General features: G+C 38.8%; 1 protein-coding gene across 2 annotated transcripts in view; it reads right to left on the reverse strand.

Annotated features, from left to right (window-relative positions):
* Positions 1 to 23,113, reverse strand: part of arhgap45a (Rho GTPase activating protein 45a) — a 30,721-nt gene that overhangs the window by 2,430 nt on the left and 5,178 nt on the right. For both annotated transcript variants that reach the window (XM_046876122.1, XM_046876121.1), the window contains exons 3-22: positions 17,267 to 17,407; positions 14,623 to 14,707; positions 13,419 to 13,491; positions 10,777 to 10,852; positions 10,550 to 10,684; positions 10,328 to 10,389; positions 9,729 to 9,839; positions 9,491 to 9,571; positions 9,113 to 9,292; positions 7,655 to 7,792; positions 6,634 to 6,824; positions 5,075 to 5,196; positions 4,887 to 4,985; positions 4,662 to 4,760; positions 3,457 to 3,620; positions 3,154 to 3,342; positions 2,056 to 2,193; positions 1,600 to 1,832; positions 428 to 665; positions 8 to 74 (exon numbers count right to left, since the gene is read on the reverse strand). In XM_046876122.1, the coding sequence (XP_046732078.1) occupies positions 8 to 74; positions 428 to 665; positions 1,600 to 1,832; positions 2,056 to 2,193; positions 3,154 to 3,342; positions 3,457 to 3,620; positions 4,662 to 4,760; positions 4,887 to 4,985; positions 5,075 to 5,196; positions 6,634 to 6,824; positions 7,655 to 7,792; positions 9,113 to 9,292; positions 9,491 to 9,571; positions 9,729 to 9,839; positions 10,328 to 10,389; positions 10,550 to 10,684; positions 10,777 to 10,852; positions 13,419 to 13,491; positions 14,623 to 14,707; positions 17,267 to 17,407 (2,622 nt within the window). The remainder of the gene's footprint in view (positions 1 to 7; positions 75 to 427; positions 666 to 1,599; positions 1,833 to 2,055; positions 2,194 to 3,153; positions 3,343 to 3,456; positions 3,621 to 4,661; positions 4,761 to 4,886; positions 4,986 to 5,074; positions 5,197 to 6,633; positions 6,825 to 7,654; positions 7,793 to 9,112; positions 9,293 to 9,490; positions 9,572 to 9,728; positions 9,840 to 10,327; positions 10,390 to 10,549; positions 10,685 to 10,776; positions 10,853 to 13,418; positions 13,492 to 14,622; positions 14,708 to 17,266; positions 17,408 to 23,113) is intronic.

Here is a 23,113-nt window from a genome sequence, read left to right on the forward strand (position 1 = left end):
GTCTCACCACAGTCTTGCTCTGAGATCAGCCTGCTAGGCTCCTCCTCGACCTCTGGATCTGCATCAGTGCTCTCCTACAGAGACACACTTTAAATGAGCTCTCCATAGAAAAATAAATGTGATGTTTATGCTAGTTTTCAGACTTTTAGAGAGTTATGGTAAAAAGTGGACGTTAATACCAGTGGTGGACAGTAAGGAAGTAAATGCAATTTGTTACTGTACTTGAGAAGCTTTTTCGTGTGTCTGTACTTTACATTTTGTGAAATCAGTCGTTCCCTTTTATATATGAGTGGATATGAAACACGCAGCAAGCAACCAATCAGGGTCGAGCCCACGCTCTGTTTTGAGCTTGTTTTGATTGGTTTTGATCAACACACTCAATCTTGTGTTTTTTTTTCATCTAAAACACTCCGTTATCTGCTTTTACCTGGTGCTGAATGGTGAAGGTCAGGGAGGATGAGGATTTAGGCCAAGAGACTGAAGCGGTAAAGATGTGATCCTGGAAGACAATGAGGGCCTCCACAATGCGAGCCTGGTGGGGGTAGTCCACCAGGGACGAGAGGGAAATGGTGGCGCCTGTAGGTTTGGGTCTCATCAGTGTGGGGCCAAAAACAATTCCCAGATTACTGCAGCTCATCTTGTTATCCTCCTCCAACTCTGCCACTCTGAGAGAGAGAGAGAGAGAGAGAGAGAGAGAGAGAGATTAGTTGTCATTTGGCTGAAAATTCATTGTAGTCCAAGTATTAGCCGAGACAGAATATTGGCAGTCATGTTGAAGGAAAGTCAATGTATTCATCATCATAGTTTTTTCCTTGTAGAAGTTCTGGCCCAGGCTTTGAAGATCTAATTGTGCACTACTGATTGAAATGAGCTTTCATTTTATTTGTTTATTTCTTAGTTTGTTAAAGGAACATATTCTGTGTCCAAAATACAATTATTGAGTCCAACAGTAGGATGAGATTCCTAACTACACATCTACAGCTGCATTACAATGACCCCATCGTAACTTAAAAAAAAAATAGTAAGTTAAAACGTGGCCTATTCTACCCAGGAGTCTCAAAGTTTTTTGATCAGTATGGAGTAGTATACTGTCATTTGTTAATAATTTAACATATTACAGTACATAATTGAGGGGAAAAAAAACAATATATCGTTTTAAGTATATATGTTTGTGGCAGAGGGCATGTGGACAAGCACCGGTTCGTAATAATTAGGTTCGTCTCATAAAAAGGAGAGAGAGGAGCTAAATTTGGGCTTTAAAACACCAAAAACTGAAAAAACAGACACACTGTAACATGAGACAACCAAACTGCTGTTGGGAGTGGGATCCTGGCAGTGTCCCAACGTACCGTATGAACATTAAAATGTATTTTTATATAAATATAAACTAGATATATTTTAATTCCTCTGTAGCGATATCGTCCTTGGAAGATCAAAAAATCGTAAGACCACACGGAACCATCGCAACATGGCGACAACCTGTAGAATTACAGTTTATATTGTGCAAAGTCTACTCTATAAATCTATTGTATAAAATGCAACACAATGCAATACACACAATGTCAAAGTTTCATTCAGACCAGAATTTGCACCATTCACCTGTGGAGGTGTCGTACTATGTATTTCAGTGTGGCGATGTTCCCTGGTGGGAGATCTTTCAACAGCCCTCTGAGCTTCTCTACAAGATTTAGCACCTTGGGGTCGGTCTGGTCTCCCTGATCCAGCAACTCGGGGCCTTTTACACCGTCTACTGAGGCCTCAGAGTTTAGACTCGCCTTTGCCAGCCCCATTAGCTCGTTATACATGCGGAACGGCATGACGGGTTCGGGCAGCTGTAGACAGAGAGAAAAAAAAATGTTAAATCTTCTTTCGAGGAGATCTTTTATTATTTTTTTTTTCTGAAAGGTAAACCTGCTTTAATAGAGTTGTTTATCAAACCATTCATGTTTTTCCCCAGACAGATTAGCCAATTAACCTTCCTTGCACGTGCGCTACTTGGCAGTGTATTTCAAAAAGCATTATCAACAGAAGCAGCTTTAATGTTGGATGAAACACCTGTCGCAGGTAGAGTTTGAGTACGTTGCTGATATCATGTGGAGATGCTTGAGAAAGTTCCACCAGCTCCTTGCCATTCTCAAACGCCTGACACAGCTTCTCCACGCGCGTCTTCACTCCATTCACACGGTATATTCCCTAAAAGAGTTTGTACACACCATCAAATGTGTTGTCACGAGCAAAAATAACAAATGATAACTGTTAATATAATGTCTTATAACTTGTTAACAAAATATTGATCGGGTATAACACAACACATTCCATTTTAGGAAATTGTTTTTCCATGGCACTTGTTTCCCCCAGTTCCTGCCAATATCCAGCAACTTCACACAGCCATTGAAGTAGAGTGGAACTCTATGCGAAGCAGATGTGTTGTACTGCATGAAGCAAATGGTGGTCACACCAGATACTGACTGGTTTTCGGACCCCCCCGGACCTCCTAATACAGTAAAACTGCACATTTTAGAGTGGTCTTTTATTGTGGCCATCCTAAGGCACACCTGTGCAATAATCATGCTGTCTAATCAACATCTTGATATGTCACACCTGTGAGTGTGAGGTGGATGGATGATCTTGGCAAAGGAGAAGTGCCCACTAACCCAGATTTAGACAGATTTGCAAACAACATTTGAAAGAAATAGGCCTTTTGTGCACATAGAAAAAGTCTTAGATCTTTGAGTTCAGCTCATGAAAAATGGGGGAAAAACAAAAGTGTTACGTTTATAATTTTGTTTAGAATTTGTTCAATTCACCCATAAACCATATGCGTATGCATATGTGTAGGTAAATGTTTTGATTTCAAATGATAGTAATAATGCTTTAGGTTACACATCGCTCGAAAAGTATCGCTTATTTGTCTGTATAGTATAATAACAAAGTCTAATATAAAAATATGGTATAGCAAATTAATAAACTAATCTAGGGATAGGAGGCATAACATTTAGAATCAGAATAATACCTCCACAATAATACTGGTAGTCATTCTGGCCCATGTCATTTTCTGCTACAGACTGAATGGAAAAACTATGTGACCCTCACAGAAAAAAGTTTGGGGACCCCTGCCTTATCAGATCATTAAACATCCAGTCGTTCTTTTACCTTCATCCTGAGTGCTCTTCTCTCTATCTCCTGGATGCACTTCTTGATGATAAAGGGCACTCCCTCTGAGTCGCCTTGCAGCACCTGGGAAAAATCTCGGCCGAACAGCTGTAACCGGCCCTGCAGCTTTTTGTGGCCACACTGGATAGCCAGGGACTCCAGACACTTCTTATGGCAGGCCAGAAAACACTACAACACAAGATTAAATATATAATTATCAACAAATGTGAAGTGTAGAGCTATTTATCAAAGTGCACATAACACTTCTTTTATATTAATGATAAGAGTTGGGGTAATGATCACCTCCTCACACTCTGCTCCCTGGAAGTACACATAGCTGTCACACTCACGGCACTTGGATGGAGCACGCAGTTTCCGTAAGCGATGTGTTTTGGCTGCTTTGGACAGACCCACGTTGCGGAAAGGCCCAGTGGGCACGGTCATCTCTGGTTCGATCCCATTCATACCTGCCATTATACAAATCAAACTGATGGTATTAATCTCCTTATAATCAATTATTGTCAATAATTGTTATGCTGACTGATTTTATAGCATTTTATTTTATAACATACATTTGCTTTATAGCTTTTTAGGCATCCCTTATAAATATAGTTATTTGATGTCTAATTTCTTCCAAATCAAACAAACATTGGTTGATTGTTAGTTCATTCTGATAGTAATACTGAACACAATGTCGTTATAATTGAAAGAAAATGAGGAGGTTGATGGAGGTGCATCTTTGAAATGTGTTGATAGGAGAGCGGAGTATAAGGGGTACAGTTAATATCAGAAAGTTCAAAACAATTACTCAACTGTTAATCATTCACTTAGCAAAAATGCTGAATATCTCATTTTCAGAGGGAAAACTAATTATTTTGAGTGAATTACAAATATTTCTAATGATATTTTATTATATTCCTTCATCAAATGAATAGGCGTGGAAAGGTCGAATCTCCACAGAGGTGTTATTAAATGCGGATCATACCATTTTGTTATATGGGGGTGCTCAATGTATGATTTCACATAAAACTACCGGTCTTCTCCCAATACGATAATATAGAGCTTATTATGATAATTCTGTAAATAAAAATGTGAAAAGAAAGAAATGACAGACACAAGTGCTTCTCAGCAGCAGGGATTTAAATATTTAATGTCTGGGAGATTCTGTAAAGGTATATTCTGCTCTAATTTCATTCTGAAATTTTTTTATAATTTCTTATTGTTTTTGGTGCATCGATGTTGCGCTGTACTTAGCCATTTAGTACTTAGCAATTTAGCCAATTTCATTCGATTTGCTTACAGGTGAAATGCAGATCAGTTATTTAATTATGTTTTAGATTCATTTATCCAAAATGTTTGAGTTGTGATGTTCTGTATATTGTGGCTTTAAAATGTAGGAATCGTTTTACTAATGTTTATCGACATTGCCTTTCATTTACAATTTTTTTTTTATATTTCAATTTTCATTATTTCCGTCGATCACTTGACAAACAGTGTTAAATGCTCACTTTGTTCAAAAGATGTCACATTCCCATCTTGCTCATCTATGTCCTCATTGGATGACAGGGTTCCGGCTGACACCGGTCTCGGAGCCTTCGAGACATCTCCTGTAAAAACACACACTGCATTAGATCTTGTGCATGTATGTAGTACGTGTCTCTTATGTGGTATTGTCTACTATCTATTTGTTCTCTGCCTGACTCTAGGTGTGTAGTTAGTAGTGTTTCTGAGACCTGAGCTGGTGGTAGGAGAACCCAGTCCACTTCCTCCTCCTATACTGTCTGTATCACTGATAGTGGAGGGCCAGGACTTATGAGCCTGATGAGCTCGATCTGCAGAAAAGCCCAACCAGAACACCATAAGAAAAAAAGCATCAAGGTGAATTTTGTCACATAATACAATTGCTTTATTAGTGTATTACCTCTCCTAGTCTTGACCACGCCTCCTTCTGCAGAAATCCCCAGTTCGCTGGTGGGTGGGGTCTCTGCGTTGCCATGCTGCTGGTCGTCGGGGATGCTGTCATGACGTGTGCGAGCAGAATGACTAAGCAGAGGGGAAATAATAATAATAGCAACACGGTATTACGGGTATGTTGCACTTCCAAACCGTATCATTGTTGCAACTTAGTCTTAGAGGAAATTAACATATGAACGGCAGGGAAGTAACAGTAACTCTGATTCACGTAAGGACGCATCACACCAGCCTGTGTTGTCTACTTCCTAAAACCGCATGCAGTGCTGCGTTTTAATATATCGAGATGATCCAGCTTTAACTTTTGTGGAAATTTGCCATTAAATATTTATTCCGCTTCAACCCTCACTGATATTTGCTTAAACATTCCATACAACAGTTTTTTTTATCTGCTTATCAATATATTGAGATACACTAATTAGGCATAACATTACGACCATCTGCCTAATATTGTGTTGGTTTCCATTTTACTGCCAAAACAGTTCTGACCCATTGACCATTAACAGCATTAACTTCTTCAGCAGTTTGAGCTACAGGAGCTCGTCTGTTGCATTGAACCACAGCCTTCGCTCCTCACGTGCATCAATGAGCCTCGGCCGCCCGTGACCCTGTCGCCGGTTCACCACTGTTCCTTCCTTGGAGCACTTTTGATAGATACTGACCACTGCAGACTGAGAACCGCCCACAAGAGCTGCAGTTTTGGAGATGCTCTGATCCATCACAATTTGGCCCTTGTCAAACTCGCTCACACCCTTAAGCTTGCCCATTTTTCCTGCTTTTAACACATCAACTTTGAGGACATAATATTCACTTGTTGCCTGATATACTAAGACACCTGGTCATAAGTATGGTATGTGATTTTTAAACATTGAATTCCACATTTATTCCCATTTTGCTCTTATAATTCCCTCCACTCTACTGGGAAGATGTTCCACTAGATTCTGGAGTGTGCTTGTGGACTGTTGTGCTCATCAGCCACAAGGGTGTTAGTAAAGTCAGGTTCTGATATAGATGATGTGAGGAGGCCTGGGGTGACCAAAGGTGTTAATGTCAGAGCTCTACAGCAGGAGATCTTCCTCTCCGACCCATGTTAACTATATCTTTATGGTGCTCACTTTGTGTACAGGGGCATTGCCATGCTGGAACAGGTTTTGGGTTTCAAATGAAAGCTAAATTTTATTGCACTGCATTCAAAAGACATCCCACACAATTGTGTGCCTCCAGCTTTGTGGTGACAGTTTGGAGACGAACCACATATGGCAGAAAATTTCAGGTATCCCAGTCCTTTTGTACATATAATGTATATCCCAACTAAGTGTTATTCTGCGGCCCTAATGTTACAATGTCATAATGTTATGCCTGGTTTGGTTTAAAAACCATTCATTCTCCTCTTCATGACAATCTGGACATCGCTCTGCTAAATGACAGTGTTGAACATCAGCCACACCTTGCACAAGGAAAATAGCGCCACCCTGTAATAAGGGACTCTTTAATAAAGAAGGAACTCACTGTATGCCTGAAGCGGAGTACGGTTCGAACTGGAACACGGTGACGCGCTCTGTGCTGAGCTGCAGGTTCTTCACGTGGGCAGCGTATTGCTGGCCGGGATCGTAAAGCTTACAGCTCTCGCACAGCGTCTGATAGTGCACAGGCAGCGCCGCCGTCTGCATGTGCAGGATCTGGTAGTACGATATGGTGCACTGATGACAGAAAAAACAAAACAATAAAAAAACAGACACACCCATGTGCTCACTATTAGATGATGTCTAGCTGAGTTTGAATCACTCTAAGTAAAACAGTATATCAGACGCAGTAGATCAAGCCTGGTCTTGTACCAAATCACAGTGTTGGTGCTGAATCAGCATTTAAAGTCATTTATATTCTAGGTTTGAGCTCAATGCGTGGGAAACTAACCCGCGTCTTAATTTCATGTTGGTTCATTTCAGGTTAACAAAATGTCCTTTTGTTTCTGATCTAGCCCTTGTGATGTGGTTGTGTTACCTTATTGTGTTTACCTGTTCCATGTTTCACCTTCATAAGCCATATTTCTTGAGCCTTTTTTCGTAGTTTCAAGTTTCCTGGATTTCACCCTTCCATTAAATTGAACTTTGATAATGATACTGGGATTCCCCCTAATTAATATTAAACTAGATTTTTGTGCTTTTTGTCCTGGCACATCTAACCACAACACACACAATTGCTGTTCCGGTTGTTTCACACAAAAAGTACAACATTTTTCAGTAAGTGAAGGACTGTTTCACAAATGTATTTCCCCACTTTGATACGGTATTTACCAGAAAACAATATAGTTTGTGTTTGTTATTAAAGTGTACATGCGCACTGATCCACGTGTGATCCAATTGGTTTAATCCAATATTGGAAATAATCTCTTGGAAATCTCCTGACGAGATCCGACAGTTCCTTACTTCTGAGGAAATACTTAATAACCACTTAATTAAAAACACATTGCTGCTAATGTTTGGTGTGGGAAGCCCTAAAGGAAGTGTGCGTGTGCATGGTGAAGACTCACCGCGCGCAAAATCTGGTCACTCTGTCTGATGACGTCCTGGATCTGTTTCAGCACGTTCACCTTGATGTCTTCCAGCTCCTGCTGCTGAGTAGTGGCATCAGCAATGCAAGTGCGGTACGTGGCCTCTGCCTCCTCTGCCTGGAACACACACATAAATACAGAGAAAAGATTACATAACAATTGCAGATTCGGAGTGGTCAAGAGGTCCGAGTAATTTTCCATAACAGCAGAACTGATTATCGTTTCTACAGTAACTAAAAAGTAAAAACTCTTTCATCGCATAGCAGACAATCTTTAAAAGCCAGAGGTCGAAAACCGATTAATCGGCACTGATAGTTGATTGCGGGAACTGTCGCCTATCGGCAAAAATCTATAACGATAGTTTTTCCGGCTTATGGTCCGCTGTTGTTACGAGAGCAGCCTCTAGAGGCGAATCACTGCCAACACGTGCTGTGTTTGTTTATACACACGAGTCTGCGCACTGTGCAATTTGCTCACAGACAGTGCTATATTATATTTATTATTTACAATTAATTAATTATATTTATTAATTAATATATTCATATTTATTTATTTGAACACATTTTTATGATTTTTTGTAATGAAGTTCAGTATTATTTTAATTATTATGGAATGTATGCTGTTTTATCCAGTATCCATTTTTTATTGAGTATCCATTTTAAAAACTATTTATATTTAATAAGTTACCAGGAAGTACAATCCAACCTAGCTATCGGTATCGGTAAAATCAGTCGACCTCTTATATAATCGAAAGGTAAAAGAAAAAAAATAAAATGCGTAATATCTGTTAAAACATGTATCTGCTATGAATCTAAACTTTTTATTTTTAACTAATAATCTATCTATTTGTATGTCTACATTTATATTATACACATAAAAAACAACTCAATTTCTAGGCTTGTACTTGCAGCTACTGGATTGAATTCGGATGAAAACTCGTTGTTATGCTTGTTGTTATATCTGTGTTATGTAACCTCTACATAACCACTAAAATCCCTCCACCCTTTGACAGGTCTAGGCTAACAACCTTCACACATACTCTTCTTATTAATTTTGTGGTATTTACTGAATCATGTAAAGGAGATTTTATAGTAGTTAATAAATAATATGTTTCGAATAAACAGCTAATTAGCTTTCTGGCCTTTCACAGCCACTAAAGGCCACAACGTTTAAACATGAGCAGATTTTTTTACTTTACAGAGCCAATGTTATCATTTCTGCCAGGTTCACATACCACACATGACTCTACACAGTCTGCCTCTCTGTAAACCGGTCAGAGTTTGTGTGTATGTGGGCGGAACATGTGAAGAAGCCCTAGCATCAACATTTACTGTCAGTAACAACTCAGACTAGGTGAAGTGTAGACAAGTCACAATTTGTTCTGCAAGTTGCGAATCTGTGGTGTTGAGTCATTTCCTGTCTGGAACAGGAACTGGCCTTGTTGCGAGCTTCCTCTTCGTGTCGTCTCTTCCTGTCCAGGGTCTTGTGGGTGGAGCCGCTTCCAGTTCCGCTGTGTTCCTCCTCCACCTTATTGGCCACGAGTCGGGCCTTTTCGTACTCCTCACAGCGGGTCAGGTACCACTGGCGTGCTTTACGCAGGTTGTTCTCGGCATCTGCCTGTACGTGTACAGACAAGCATGCGTGCACACACACTTTATATGAACAAAACCCACAGCATTTTCCCCCCCTATACCTGTATAAAGGCTGTAAAAAGTCTAACTTTACTGTATTTGTAAAAAGCTATTCAAACACATGCATTACTTTATTTATGCCCGAATAAACATATAAAGAATATATGCGATTGAGGCTGCATACCAGTTTCCTCTTGGCCCTCTGCCACAGCTCTTTAATTTCTCGACGCTTCTTCTCATGTTCCTGTTTACGCTGTGTCAGAGGCTAAAGCAGTATGAAAGAAAACAAATTTGAAAAAAAAAAAGAATCTTAATTCATTTCATCCTCATTTACAGCCCGCATGCTATTTCATTACTTGTAAACATATGTTAAATGTATATTAGGAAATGCACATTAAGTAATAAGTAATTTTGAGTGTCACCTGAAGAAAGGAGTGTGTGAGCACATTGTTTAGGGACTGCTGCACCCCCATACTCTGCTCTAAGTCCTGCTCCAGAGCCAGAGAATAGATCGACAGCAAAGGCATGGGAGTCTGGCACAGAGAAAAAGAGATAATGGGCGAAGGTAGTCGTAAAACTATTCCTCATAACATTTTAAAGCCATGATGTGCAGATCATCACACAAAGATATAGAAATATCTATAAAACTTTTTAAAATCAATAAAGTCTGCAAAAAGTCTGCTTAAATACAGTAACTACTTAAGTACAGAATTACATTTACTTTCTTACTGTCCACCACTGACTACAGCATCATCATAATAAGCTGTATTTGAACTTATTAAAGAAAACCGGTAGTTCTGTGTGAAATCAAACATTGAGCACCCCATAAAACCAAATGGTATGATCCTTGTTTCATAACAAAGATCCGACTGGGAGACTGGGAGAGAAATCAGGCTTTCGGAACGTTAAATGTTTGACTGTTCGGGGTGATGCCTAATAAAATGCAGTGCATTTTGAAAATTAAGATATAAAAAAAAAAAAAACTAACACACACACAAACACACACACACACACACTCTACCTGTGCGAAGCCCTGCTTGCTTGATTGATACAGCCTCTGAATACCTTTTGCAAACTCCATCTCTAGACAGCCAAACAAAATTCAGAGCATGTTACAAAACTAGCAATTCAGTCAGGTTTCATATATATATATATATATAGAGAGAGAGAGAGAGAGAGAGAGAGAGAGAGAGAGGACTGTGTACTGGACAGATGCTTTCAGAATGTACAGTATATGTGTTACCGAGTATAATTCGCTTATCCACGTAGCTTATGATGTCTTTCATGTACTTGGCGATGGCCTTTGCGTAGCCCAAAGCTGAGTCCACTCCTCCTTCACTGTGCTGCAGGAGGATATCCACCTGTTCAGCACTCATCACTAACACACACACACACACACACACACACACACAGGTAAATACATGGGTGATAGTACTGAGTAAAAAGTACTGAGGGTTATCCGATACTCACTACAGTCCTCGTGGTTCCATCGGCTCCCTCCATCCACACTCTGTCCCAAGTGCAGTCTACACAAGTTCTCCATAGACTGTCGCACACAAGTGCATACGCATACACACAAACAGAATATACACAAATCATTAGACTACAGATGTTAAGCAACTGTAAAATACATTTCAACACGGACCCTGCAATACAGATATTTAGTTCAACAGTCAAACAAATTTTTTGTTTATTTACGCTCGATTAGGAAGCGTTCACACCACGTGCTGTGGAATAAACATAATATTTGTTCATGAAGAGGTCTGAGGAAAATCCCGACAGGTTTTAGCTACTAGGAAGTCTTTTGTAACTCAAAAAAGCACTCCTTACAACCATGGTGAGCAGAAAAGCATCTCAGAACGAGCAACAACTTTGAAACAAAGGGCTTCAATACTTTCAGGTATAAAAACCGAGCTGATGCACTCAGTTGAAGTTTAGAAGAATATCAGGTGACAAAATTGTACCAATTTTTTATGCTACACTGATTAAAAAAATGGATGAAGGCAGAAACACTGGAACACCCACTCTAATGTGTTCTGATTGCTTTTAGAGATTTTCAGTGGTGGACAGTAAGGAAGTAAATTTAATTTGTTACTGTATAAAGTAGCTTTTTCACGTATCTGATATAAAAACTTGATCAAACATGCAGCGAGTCACCAATCAGGGTCGAGGACGTGCTCTGTTTTAAACTTGTTTTGATTGGCGCTTGGTGGTATATATTTATCACCAACGTACAGTTCAGCTTCAGTTTAACAGCAAGCAGAACATTTACTCGCCACAACATCAGTGGCCTTTTATACACGATTTTTTTTTTAAATAGTTAAAAAGAAGGTTTTGGGCTCATGACCATTGTAATAAATATCAATCAGTGTTTGACTCATTAATATCATTCTATTATTAGACCGGTGCGCTAAGAGAAACATCAGCGTCTTTTCACATAACCTGAGTTGATTGAGCAAAAGTCTTGTAACAAAAATAATAATAGGAACATGATAGCTATAATAAATCACAATATTTTTGATACTTTACATTTGAAGGCAAATATTTTTGTACTTTTTCTCAAGTGAGAGTTTAAAGGGAGCACTTTCACTTTTACTGGAGTCATATTTTACTGAGTTTATCTCTGCTTTAACTCAAATACATGGTTTCTGTACTTCGTCCACCACTGGAGATTTTTTGTTTTAGGTTATACAGTGAAAGTATCAGCAAACAAAGTTTTTTCCTCTTTTCTCAGAATGTAATAACAGGTTATACAAGGTTTTTTGACTAAAGGGAAAACAGAACAGAAATTAATTTTTTGCAGCTGATGTCCTTTAAATATCCTTTATTATGTACCCAAATCTAAACAAATAAACTTGACCGTTTTTAAAGGGAATTGATGAAAACACGCATGCTAAGTATAGCTCCAGTGTTTCGCCAGAACGATCAGGAAAGAGGAAACCGACACTTCTCTAGTTAAACGAGCTGTTATCTGCAGTCATGTGGGCATGAACGTCAGGTTTTCTGCATGGTTCACTTGACCTTAGTGGCCTTTCGCCGTCTTTAATTCCTATTTCAGTCCTGCAACTGCAGTGAGCAGAACGAACTCATTGCAGAAGATAACGACCAAAAGCGTTCCTCCTGAACAGAACTACAGATTTAATCCGTAAGAGGTAGTGCAAAAAAAAAAAAAAATCAACAGGAGACTTCCTGCTCGAGAGGTAGAAGAGGAAGCTGTGACAAATACCTAGAACAGGATGCAACTAACAGACAGACAAAAACACACACATATACACATATAAACGACAGAAAGCATCCGCCCTGCTCTCTCTCTCTAGCTATATATATATATATATATATATATATATATATATATATATATATATATATATATATATTCTTTTTTTTTTTGTCTTGTTTTTTCTTGCCATTAGCACAAATGTCAGGATTGTGATCATGCACTTTATCTTCTTAATTATTCTTATAATCACAGACAGACAAATAAAAATAAATAGGCAGATAAACCGACAGTTGGAAAGATGTTGTACATTTACTCGTGTTACTATGATCAAGTAGTTTTTTGTGCACTTTTACTTTAAAGTAGTTTTTCCAAATCTGTACTGTTTTTTATTTTTGTATTATTGCACTTTCATATGTAAAGGTGTTCCTTTAATTAAAAACAACTAGTTTTTATCCTTTTAGTTTTTTCCTTTTTGGACTACACTAAAATCCCCCACCAAGACTGCTGTTAAAAAAGTCGATAGATTTGACTCTAAACTTTAAATGAGCAATGTTTGACTTTTACTTGAGCAGTTTTTTTAGGCTGGTAACTTTACTTGTACTTCAGTAACATTTCATTGAAGTAATAGTACTTTTACTTGAGTAGAATATTTTATTATTCTTTCCACCTCTGATTATACACGAGTTACGAGTTAGTCCTGATACGATTTTCCAAACTTCCATTAATGTCCTTAATATCAGGAACATCGCAGCACCACTGCATGCTGTAATGACGATGCGGCCATGTTTACTGTCAACACTTTCATCTAACTTTTCAAGAATTGCCTCCCCCCAATCAAACACACACACACACACACACACACACACACACACAAACACACACTCCCTCTTACCCTGCTCTTTTCAGTAGGAGGCAGAGACAGGAGGGTACTGCTGTCCACTTCACCCATCAGCAGCTCAGATACGCTACACAAAGACAAACAGACAAACTTAAGCTTAGTATTAATGAAGCTTGCTTTCCACACTGGAACGTGTAGTTCTCTACATTTTGATGGACATGTGTGACTGCAGTTAAAAAAACAGGAGGATGGTTTCCAGGTTGAACCCAAAATCATATAAGTAAGGAGTAAATAAATTTAGTGTTGTGCTGTTATAGGATAATAATCATTATATCCAAAGTTGACCAAATCAGACAATAATCAAAGTGGTACGAAGCAGACCATCCGGACGATGTTTTATTTATCTAACAACAAAGCAATTTGCTGCTGCATTTTTGTTTTTTCTCTTTATAGTTACATTTACGGTTGCTGAATTAAAGGTGGACCTTAAGTCAAATTTAAGAGGTTTTTTAGACCATTAAGAATGAAATTTATTCTCATGACATCAAAAACACACACAAATACGTTGTTAGCAACCGGATTTCACCCTGCATCCTTTTTAATTTTTTTTCTAAGCGAAGTATCGATAAACATGCACGAAAAATAGATTTTTTTAATTGTAGATTTTTTTTTTTTTACTTTTTAAGATCCCACAGAAACCCTGTCATTAACATTTAAATGCTCTCCTCATTGTGCAGTAAAAAGTAGTATTTTTAGTATTTTTTTGTGCAATAATACAATTTAATTATTTGTTGGTTTTTTTTATTAAAAATGTGCAATATTACTTTAACTTTATTTTTTTTATTTTATAAATTTTTATTTTATTTATCTTCAATCAAAAAAAATTATAAATGTGCGACTGGACGCTTCTGTCACCAGAACGTAATGAAGCACTAAAGCTCTTTCTGATTCTGATTCATATAAAACTATAGTCAGATTTGAGAACTCAAAACAGCACTGTGTGTTTGTGCCAACTTGCTGTCAACACACTCCGAGAACTCGTTTACACATTACGTGCTCCTACACAACTGTAACTGATGCAACAGCACGTTACGGTACGAATGTGGATATTAAGGAAAGCAGAGAGTTCGCAGCTGATGAGGTTGCTGTCGGGAACCAGTCACCCCCGGATTGCGTTGCAGTCTCGGTGTAAAAAAAAGGGAAGTTTTGACATGGAATAAACAAGCACATGATGTAGCTCGGACACGATTGCACTCACTTGCTGCTGAAGGCGACGGCGATGGTCTCGATGGCTTTTTCAAAGTCCTTCTTCTGTGCCTCATTGCTGCCTTCATAACTGAAGCCTGTACACAATTCACGTGAAACAATGGCGTTTGGCGTGTAAATGGTGCATGAGACAATGCCGTGAAAAGTCTGTAAACCTCCTCATACTTACTTCTGCTTGCCGGGTTACAATAACTCATACGGCAGCTTTGGAACAATTGCATTCCGTAAAAAAAAAAAAAGAAGTGCTGTATTTTACAAGTAATGTTTGTCCTCAATTAAACATTTTTTGGATTAAAACGGAATAAATTGCACCATTTTGGCTCGGTACATTCAGTTAGCAGTTGATTTTGTTTTGTTGAAGTTACCAACCGTAGCCTGTTACTGCTGGTATGTTCAGTTAAAAAAGAGGAACAGCCTCCTGACTAGATACTGTGAGGGACAAATCAGAACCCCGAGCTCCAGTAACAGACAGACTGCATCAATATATCAAGAAAAATCTACTCTGAGAAATCTACTCACGTGCAAGCAAGAAAGAAAGATGTGTATGAAAATAAAAAAAGAAAAAGAAAAAAAGAAAGAAAAGTAAAAAAAGGTTGTGAGAGAGAAAAGATAAAAGAATGAAAAAAAATAAGTGTAGAAATAATAAAGAAAGAAAGAAAGAAAGAAAGAACGAACGAACGAAAGAAATGTACAAAAATGTGTGAGAGAAAACGATAAAAGGATGAAAGAAAAATGCAAGCAAGAAAGAAAGATGTGTATAAAATGAAAGAATGAAAAGAAAGAAAGAAAGAAAGAAAGAAAGAAAAGTAAAAAAAAAAAAGGTTGTGAGAGAGAAAAGAGAAAAGAATTAAAGAAAAATGCATGTGAGAAAGAAAGAAAGAAAGAAAGAAAGAAAGAAAGAAGAAAGAAAGAAAGAAAGAAAGAAAAATACAAATACAAATAAAAAAGGTGTGTGAGAAAGAAAGAAAGAAAGAAAGAAAGAAAGACAGACAGTTTACTTTTTTACATGTACAGTATATCACAAAAGTTAGTGCACCCCCCACATTTTAGCAACTATTGTAGTAGATCTTCTCAAGGGACAATACTATAGAAATAAAACTTGGATATATCTTAGAGTATCAATGTGCAGTTTGTATATCAGTACAGATTTTTCTGTCCTCTGAAAATAATTCAACATACAGCCTCTATAGTCTTAATAGCTGGCAAACGAAAGGGAGTACACCCTAAGTGATAACAGCTGTCATGTAATCATGCAAAGCCACATGTCTTATTCATCATGTTCACGCTTTTGTCTGCTTGACAGGATATTTGTGTATCTTGTATTAGCAGTTAGATTCTGGTGCTTTGAGTACAATTCTCTCATACTGACCACCGGATGTTCAACATGCACCTCATGGTAAAGACTCTCTAAGAACTTGAGAATAAGATATGTTGTTCTTCACAAAAATGGCCTCGGCACTAATATCTGTAACACCCTGAAACTGAGTTACAGTACAGTGGCCAGGATCATACAGAGGTTTTTCAAGACAGATATCAGGAGTGGAAGAGGATCCCAGCAACAACCGGTGCAGCTCTGCTGAATTCCATGTCCAGGAGGATTAAGGCAGTTCTACATAACAATAGCGCTCACACAAAACACTGACACTTTGGACACAGTTTTGACACTTAGGGTGTACTCACTTTTGTTGGCAGTTATTTAGACAATAATGGCTGTATGTTGAGTTTTTTTTTTACAGAAGAGTCTATCTGTACTGCTAAACAAACTGCACATTGACTACTCTTCCTTTCACTTTTGTGAGATACTGTACATTACAGCACACTGAAATTCTTTCTTCGTGTATCCCAGTTTGTTAGAAAGCTGAAGTCAGAGCGCAGGCTCCATCATGATACAGCATCCCTGAAGCAGCATCGCTCAAGGACCCAACAAGGGCAGCCTGGTGGTGCTGGGGCTTGAACTCTTAACCTCAAGAGCCCTAACAACTGAACTACCACTTTCCATGAGGTCCCAGAAAGGAAGACCTAATCGGCTAAGGGGGATTGTGTGTACCGTAAGCACACTGGAGTCCTGAGTCATAAATAAGTTAAAGTTCAATTAAATGTCATTAGAATGGTGACTTGTGTGTGTTTAGTGCGTTAACCTGACCCAAATCTATTACCATTTTAGATTCAGATTACCATACCAATTTTATTCATAAAAAAAGAAAAAGAAAAGACATTATAAAATAAATTTTAGTTATACAGCGATCAGGCATAACATTATGACCAGCATGGGCACCCTGACTGGTCTGTGGCTATGTAGCCCCATACGCAACAAACATCTCGAATTGCTAAAAAAGTGAATGCTGTTAATGCTCGATGGGTCAGGTATGTTTTGGGGGACCAACACAATAGGCAGGTGGTCATAATGTTATGTCTGATCAGTGTATATACAGCAATCCTCTATCCAAATTCCAGTGGAAGCACTGTGAGAGCTGCTACTGTAGAAAATTCACCCGATTTTATACGGTTTGTAAGTGGGTTGGATAAGTGTGGCTACTGATCTCCTCCCTGTTTTGGAAAAAGATTGAGACAGGTGTGGATGTGGAGCAAAAACAAAGCGAGATTTGTACATGATTTAGTTTTTCAGCAGCACTGACCTTTAACCTGTGAGATGAGCCGACCGGCGGCGGTGAGTGTTTCCACGGTGTTGAGTAAAGGGTAAGTGCTGATCACCTGCCTCAGGATGCGCAGCACTTCACCTAAATACTCGTGCGCTACTGCCCTCCGAGACTCTTTATCTACAAAGAGAACGAGAAATGCATGAGTTGTATTTAATCACAGTAAACAGATGACATTTTTTTTTCCATGCAAACAAGATGAAGTTGTACTGATGTGTTTCCATTCTTTGGTTTTGCACCACAATGCTAATGTTAGTAAATAATTGAGGTCAGTCTCACCGTGACCTTTTTACATACTGGCTTTAACACGTGCCCATGGTACGAGTCGCCGTAACCAATAAACTCCATTGTGAATGTTAGAACATTATCGTAGCAGTCACCAGAATGCACTTGATTTGATTTTGTTGAAATTACTTGCTGTAGTCTGTTGGAATGTTTAGTTTTAAAAGAGAAACAACCTGCTGACCAGATACTGTGGGGGACAAATCAGAATGACGAGCTCCAGGAACAAACAGAGGTATCAAAATATCAAAAAAACAAAAACAAAAAAAACCCTCTTAATGAGAAAAAAAGCCAAAAAATATTTTAATATTATCTTACACACAGTTTGAGGCTCAAATTGAAACACTAATCACTTTCTGACTTTTAACTGAGGTCACAAACATGTGCACCAGTAGAAATTGGATCGTTTTGTGGGCATTAGCGCTAGCTAAGTAGCGTGCCATACAGAGAGAGAGAGAGAGAGAGAGAGAGAGAGAGAGAGAGAGAGAGAGAGAGAGAGGAAGATGTTTGTGAGAAAGAAAGAAAGAAAGAAAGAAAGAAAGAAAGAAAGAAAGAAAGAAAGAAAGAAAGAAAGAAAGAAAGAAAAAGATGTTTGTGAAAAAAAAAAGAAAAAGAAAGACAGATATTTGTGAGAAAGAAAGAAAGAAAGAAAGAAAGAAAGAAAGAAAGAAAGAAAGAAAGAAAGAAAGAAAGAAAGAAAGAAAGAAAGAAAGAAAGAAAGAAAGAATTGGAAGCAGGAAAGTGGTGAATGACACATGGGGTCATGGCGTGTACAGTATGTGGGGGTCACTACCTCTCTAACCATCGCTGCAGAATAAATGCACCTGTTTAGGGCAACAGTGTTATCAGTTATCATCAGGCTCTTTGTACACAATAATGTTTCCTGCCACACTGCAGAAACGCTTCACGAATGGTTTGAAGAACATGACAGTTACAGAGTTGAAGGTGTTGGCCTCCATATTCCCCAGATCACTAGAGGCACCATCTTACAACTTACAGCACTTGATGGATCTGCTGCTAAAGTCTTAGCAGGAGACACCACAGTAAAAGGGCTGCGTTGGGATTGCGGGACCCGACGTAAATCACGTGTGAGCATGCGGTTTCACGTTTGCGAGACCGAGCAGTCAAAAAAATACCGTATAGCGCGAGTATCGCCGTCCCGTGGATGCCGTTAGTTGTAATGTTTTGTTTGAAAACTGTTTATAAGTTAGTTTTTTAAAGGTCAATGAAAAAATGTAAATCCCAGGGTGTTTGTCGTGTGCGGTGCTTTATGGTTTATATCTGCTATAATTCTGTAAGTTAATCGTAGCCCTAATGTTTGTGTAAATTTGTGCACAATCTTTATAAGCTGTGACAGAATGTTTGAGAGCAGGAGTGGACAAAAATCGTGGGAACGGGACACACGTTGTGGGAGCGAGCGGTAATGGCCGGAAATTCAGCGGGAGCGGGCGGGGCTCTAAACCGCAGCACTCCTCCAGAAGACTTGTGGAATCCATGTCTTTATGAGTCAAAGCCGTTTTGGTGGCACGAGGAGATGTTATACAGGTGGTGGTAATGTTATGCCTGATTGGTGTATTTGTCTCGGAATTTAATGAAAAGATGAAAGCTCTTCTTTTCTGGGCAATTTTCTAGCCGATTCCCACTCACCATGGCAGCAACCACTGAAACACATGAGCTAACCAGCGAACACAGAAGGTGTGTTATCTTCTGGCTCTTTCTTTTAGTTTAGTGCCATAGCTGGTCTTGCAGGAGTTCCTGACTGCACCTGACCACACCATAGTGTCTTAAGTTTACGAAACAATAAGATTGCTTAACAATCTTTATTTCTCTCTCCCTGTCATCCTTATTCTCTCCCCCTTTCTTCTCCTCAGATCTGCCGGATTCATCCTGACCCCCTACATCTGGATGGAAATCTCTTCAACTGGAGACCACTGTGCACCTACGGATGGTTCCACCTCAACAGCCTGAAGATCCATGAAATTACTGGCCAACTCAAGAACATTGAAAATGGATTTAAACTGTAATTAATAGCAATATATATTAATATGGCTCAGGACCAGGAATTGCACTGCAATAAATGGACATTCGGTGCCACCAAGATAAGGATAGGTTTCCATTTGAGTGTGGTTCCTCTCAAGGTTTCCTCCTCATGCCATCTAAGGGAGTTTTTCCTTTCCACAGCCGCCACTGGCTCACTCATTAAGGACAAACTTACAATTATAAGCAACACACTTATACAGTATACATACTTTTATAACCGCTTTAATTGTGTAGTTCAATTCAATTAATTTTCACAACAAACATTGTCTCAAAGCAGCTTTACACCAATAAAGCAGGTATAAGATTGTAGAAGGAATAAAAAAGTTTACTGTCTATAAGTGTGTTCCTTATAATTGCTTATTTCTGATGAGCAAGCGAGTGCTGACTGGAAAGGAAAAATTCTCTGAGATGGTATGAGGAAGAAACCTTGAAAGGAACCAGACTCAAAAAGGAACCTGGTAGGCACCAAATGTCCATTCATTGCAAAGCTGCTTTGAGAAACTGTGCATTGTTGAAAGGGCGATACAAATAAAAACAAACTGAAAAATGTAATTGAATTGAAAGTGCTATCTGCTCTCTTCCACATACACGAACCCAAAGTCACCTGTGATTGGCTAGTGTCACTGTGTAGTTAAATTCTAGTATATAAGCATACACAGACCAGGCATGACATTATGACATTAGAACATTATGAGTGGTGAAGTAAATAAACCTGATTATCTCTTCATCATGGCACCTGTTAGTGGGCAAGAGATATATATCATGCAGCAAGTGAACATTTGGTCCTCAAAGTTGACGTATTAGAAGCAGGAAAAATGGGCGAGCGTAAGGATTTGAGTGAGGGCCAAATTGTGATGTCTAGACGTCTGGGTCAGAGCATTGAACTAAATGAAATGTTTGTGAAAACACAGGAAATACACTACACAAAATGGTCTTCACTAAGCACATAGATCTTCAGACTGCTGTAAGTGCATGAGGAAGTGGTGCAAAACTGCCCTTTCTCCTCGGTATCTGCCGTTTCACATAAATCTTTTGCTTGTGGCTTACACGTCTATATTCGATCTCGATGCACAACTGTAGCCCCTGACATAAGCGTAAATAAATGGACAAGATAATTACGACGATTGTAAATGCCAACAAACTTGTTAGTGAGATTCGGCAGGCGCAACATTTGTAGTCAGCAATCAAGAACAAAGGAAATCCTGACATTACTTCGCACAAATGAAGCCGTATTATGAAAGCGAGTTCAGCTCGGGCTACTGAAATCTCATCCTCTCCTGGGAAACAAAGGAAGTTGTTCTGTTTCACAGCGAGGCCTTTGTGCTATTCGCTTTAATCACAGAAATGCATCTTTCGTGTGTGTGGGGAGGAAGCATCAGAAATGCAGAGTAAAAAAGGAAAGCGTGCTACATTTTTAAACAATTGCTCATCAGATCCACTTCAAATGAGCAATACGGCATCTGTTACTTCTTCTTTGAGCTCAAAATGAAAGAAGACTTCAGACAGAAAACACGACATGGAGGTTTTTTTTTTAAACTATGATCTGACACCTAACATGTAGCACCTGACTCGAAATGTCCCCAGTAACTGCTCCAGCGCTTCATGTTTTCCAGAGAGATTATGATGCGTGTAAAAGGGGAACGTCCCTGCTCACCTCTCACACATTACTATAGATCTACAGCTCAGGAGTGTCTGAGTCACTGAATTTGCCCTCGAATAACTTCTTAAAGCTCTACATGATTTGGTGGTTTGTGCAGATAAAGCTCACAAACAGAGAGCATGTGAACATCTCACACCACAAGATCCTGTGACCAACAGCACTAATGTTGTTATTAAAAAATCGAACATCCAAATAGCAATGTATAACCACCAAACAGACATTTACACCCAGTGGGACATGTGACCCAGACAACAGCTATGTGATTCTGCAATCTGCCTCATCTGGCTTAAATAGTAATCTGTCCCTGATATTAATCCACATCTGGCTCTAATATTAATTTGTCCCTGATATTAGTCCACATCTGGCTTTAATATTAAGATGTCCATGTTATTAATCCACATCTGGCTCTAATATTAATCTGTCCCTGATATTAATCCACATCTGGCTCTGATATAAACCTGTCCTTGTTGTCAATCCACATCTGGCTCTGATATAAACCTGTCCCTGATATTAATCCACATCTGGCTCTGATATTAATCTGTCCCTAAAATTAGTCCACATCTGGCTCTAATATGAATTTATACTGTATATTAATTTACATCTGGCTCTTATATTAACCTGTCCCTGATATTAGTCCACACCTGGCTCCAATATTAATCTGTCTCTGATACTAATGCACATCTGGCTCTGATATTAACCTGTCCCTGATATTAGTCCACACCTGGCTCTGATAATCAATATCTAATATTAATTCACATTTGGCTCTTCTATTAACCTGTTACTGATATTAATGCACATCTGGCTCTGATATTAACCTGTCCCTGTTATTAATCCACATCTGGCTCTGATTTTAACCTGTCCCTAATCCACATCTGGCACTGATATTAATCTGTCCCTGAAATGAATCCTCATCTGGCTCTGATCATAATCTGTCCCTGATACTAATGCACATCTGGCTTTAATATTAACATGTCCCTGACATTATTCGCCATCTGGCTCTTATATTAACCTGTTACTGATATTACTCCACATCTGGCACTTATATTAACATGTACCTGATATTTATTTACATCTAATTAATCAACATCTTATTATAATATACATCTGACTCTAAAATGAACCTTCCTCTGATATTCTTCCACATCTGACATGAATCTGCTTCTGACACTGATATTAAGCAACATCTGCCTCTGATATTAATCTACACCTGATATTAATCTGCCTCGGATGTGAATCTCAATCGGTCTCTGATATTAATATAAACATTTGCAATATTTCTTTGCCTCTCGTATTAACCTGCATCTTTCTTCCTTTCTCTCACCAACTGTCTCATTCTTTCCTTTTTTTCTTTTGCTTGCATTTGTTTGCTTTCTTTCTTCATTGCACCCCCTCACCCCACCAGCCACACACATGCACGCACACACACACAAAAAAAAAGCAGCAGATGGAAACAATGGCAGACTTTATAATTCTAACATAGAGTCAGTGCATGATCACACACTCTTGTCCATTTTTCACTTACTGGCTCGTCTATGTTCAGTCAGAGCTAATCTGTGGGATGTGATTTTTATTTTTTTGTCTACAGTTTAAAACTAAAGGAAATTTCCATTTGCAGCATTTAGCAGAAGTTCACCTCCTGACAGACGTACTGAAGTGCACCACATTTCCTGTTGCAACTGTCAGTGAGATTACAGTTTATCTCTCCGGACCTCGGGAAGAACCGCCCACATCACTGCTGGCTGAATACTAATGACCGTGTTAACGCTGTAAAAGCTGCTCACAGCCCTGCTGCTGCACTCAGCCTGCATAAATCAGTACATCGTTTATTAAAGTGCCTTTTATTT

The sequence above is a fragment of the Silurus meridionalis genome, chromosome 20 (assembly GCF_014805685.1).
Source record: "Silurus meridionalis isolate SWU-2019-XX chromosome 20, ASM1480568v1, whole genome shotgun sequence".
Classification (NCBI taxonomy): domain Eukaryota; kingdom Metazoa; phylum Chordata; class Actinopteri; order Siluriformes; family Siluridae; genus Silurus; species Silurus meridionalis.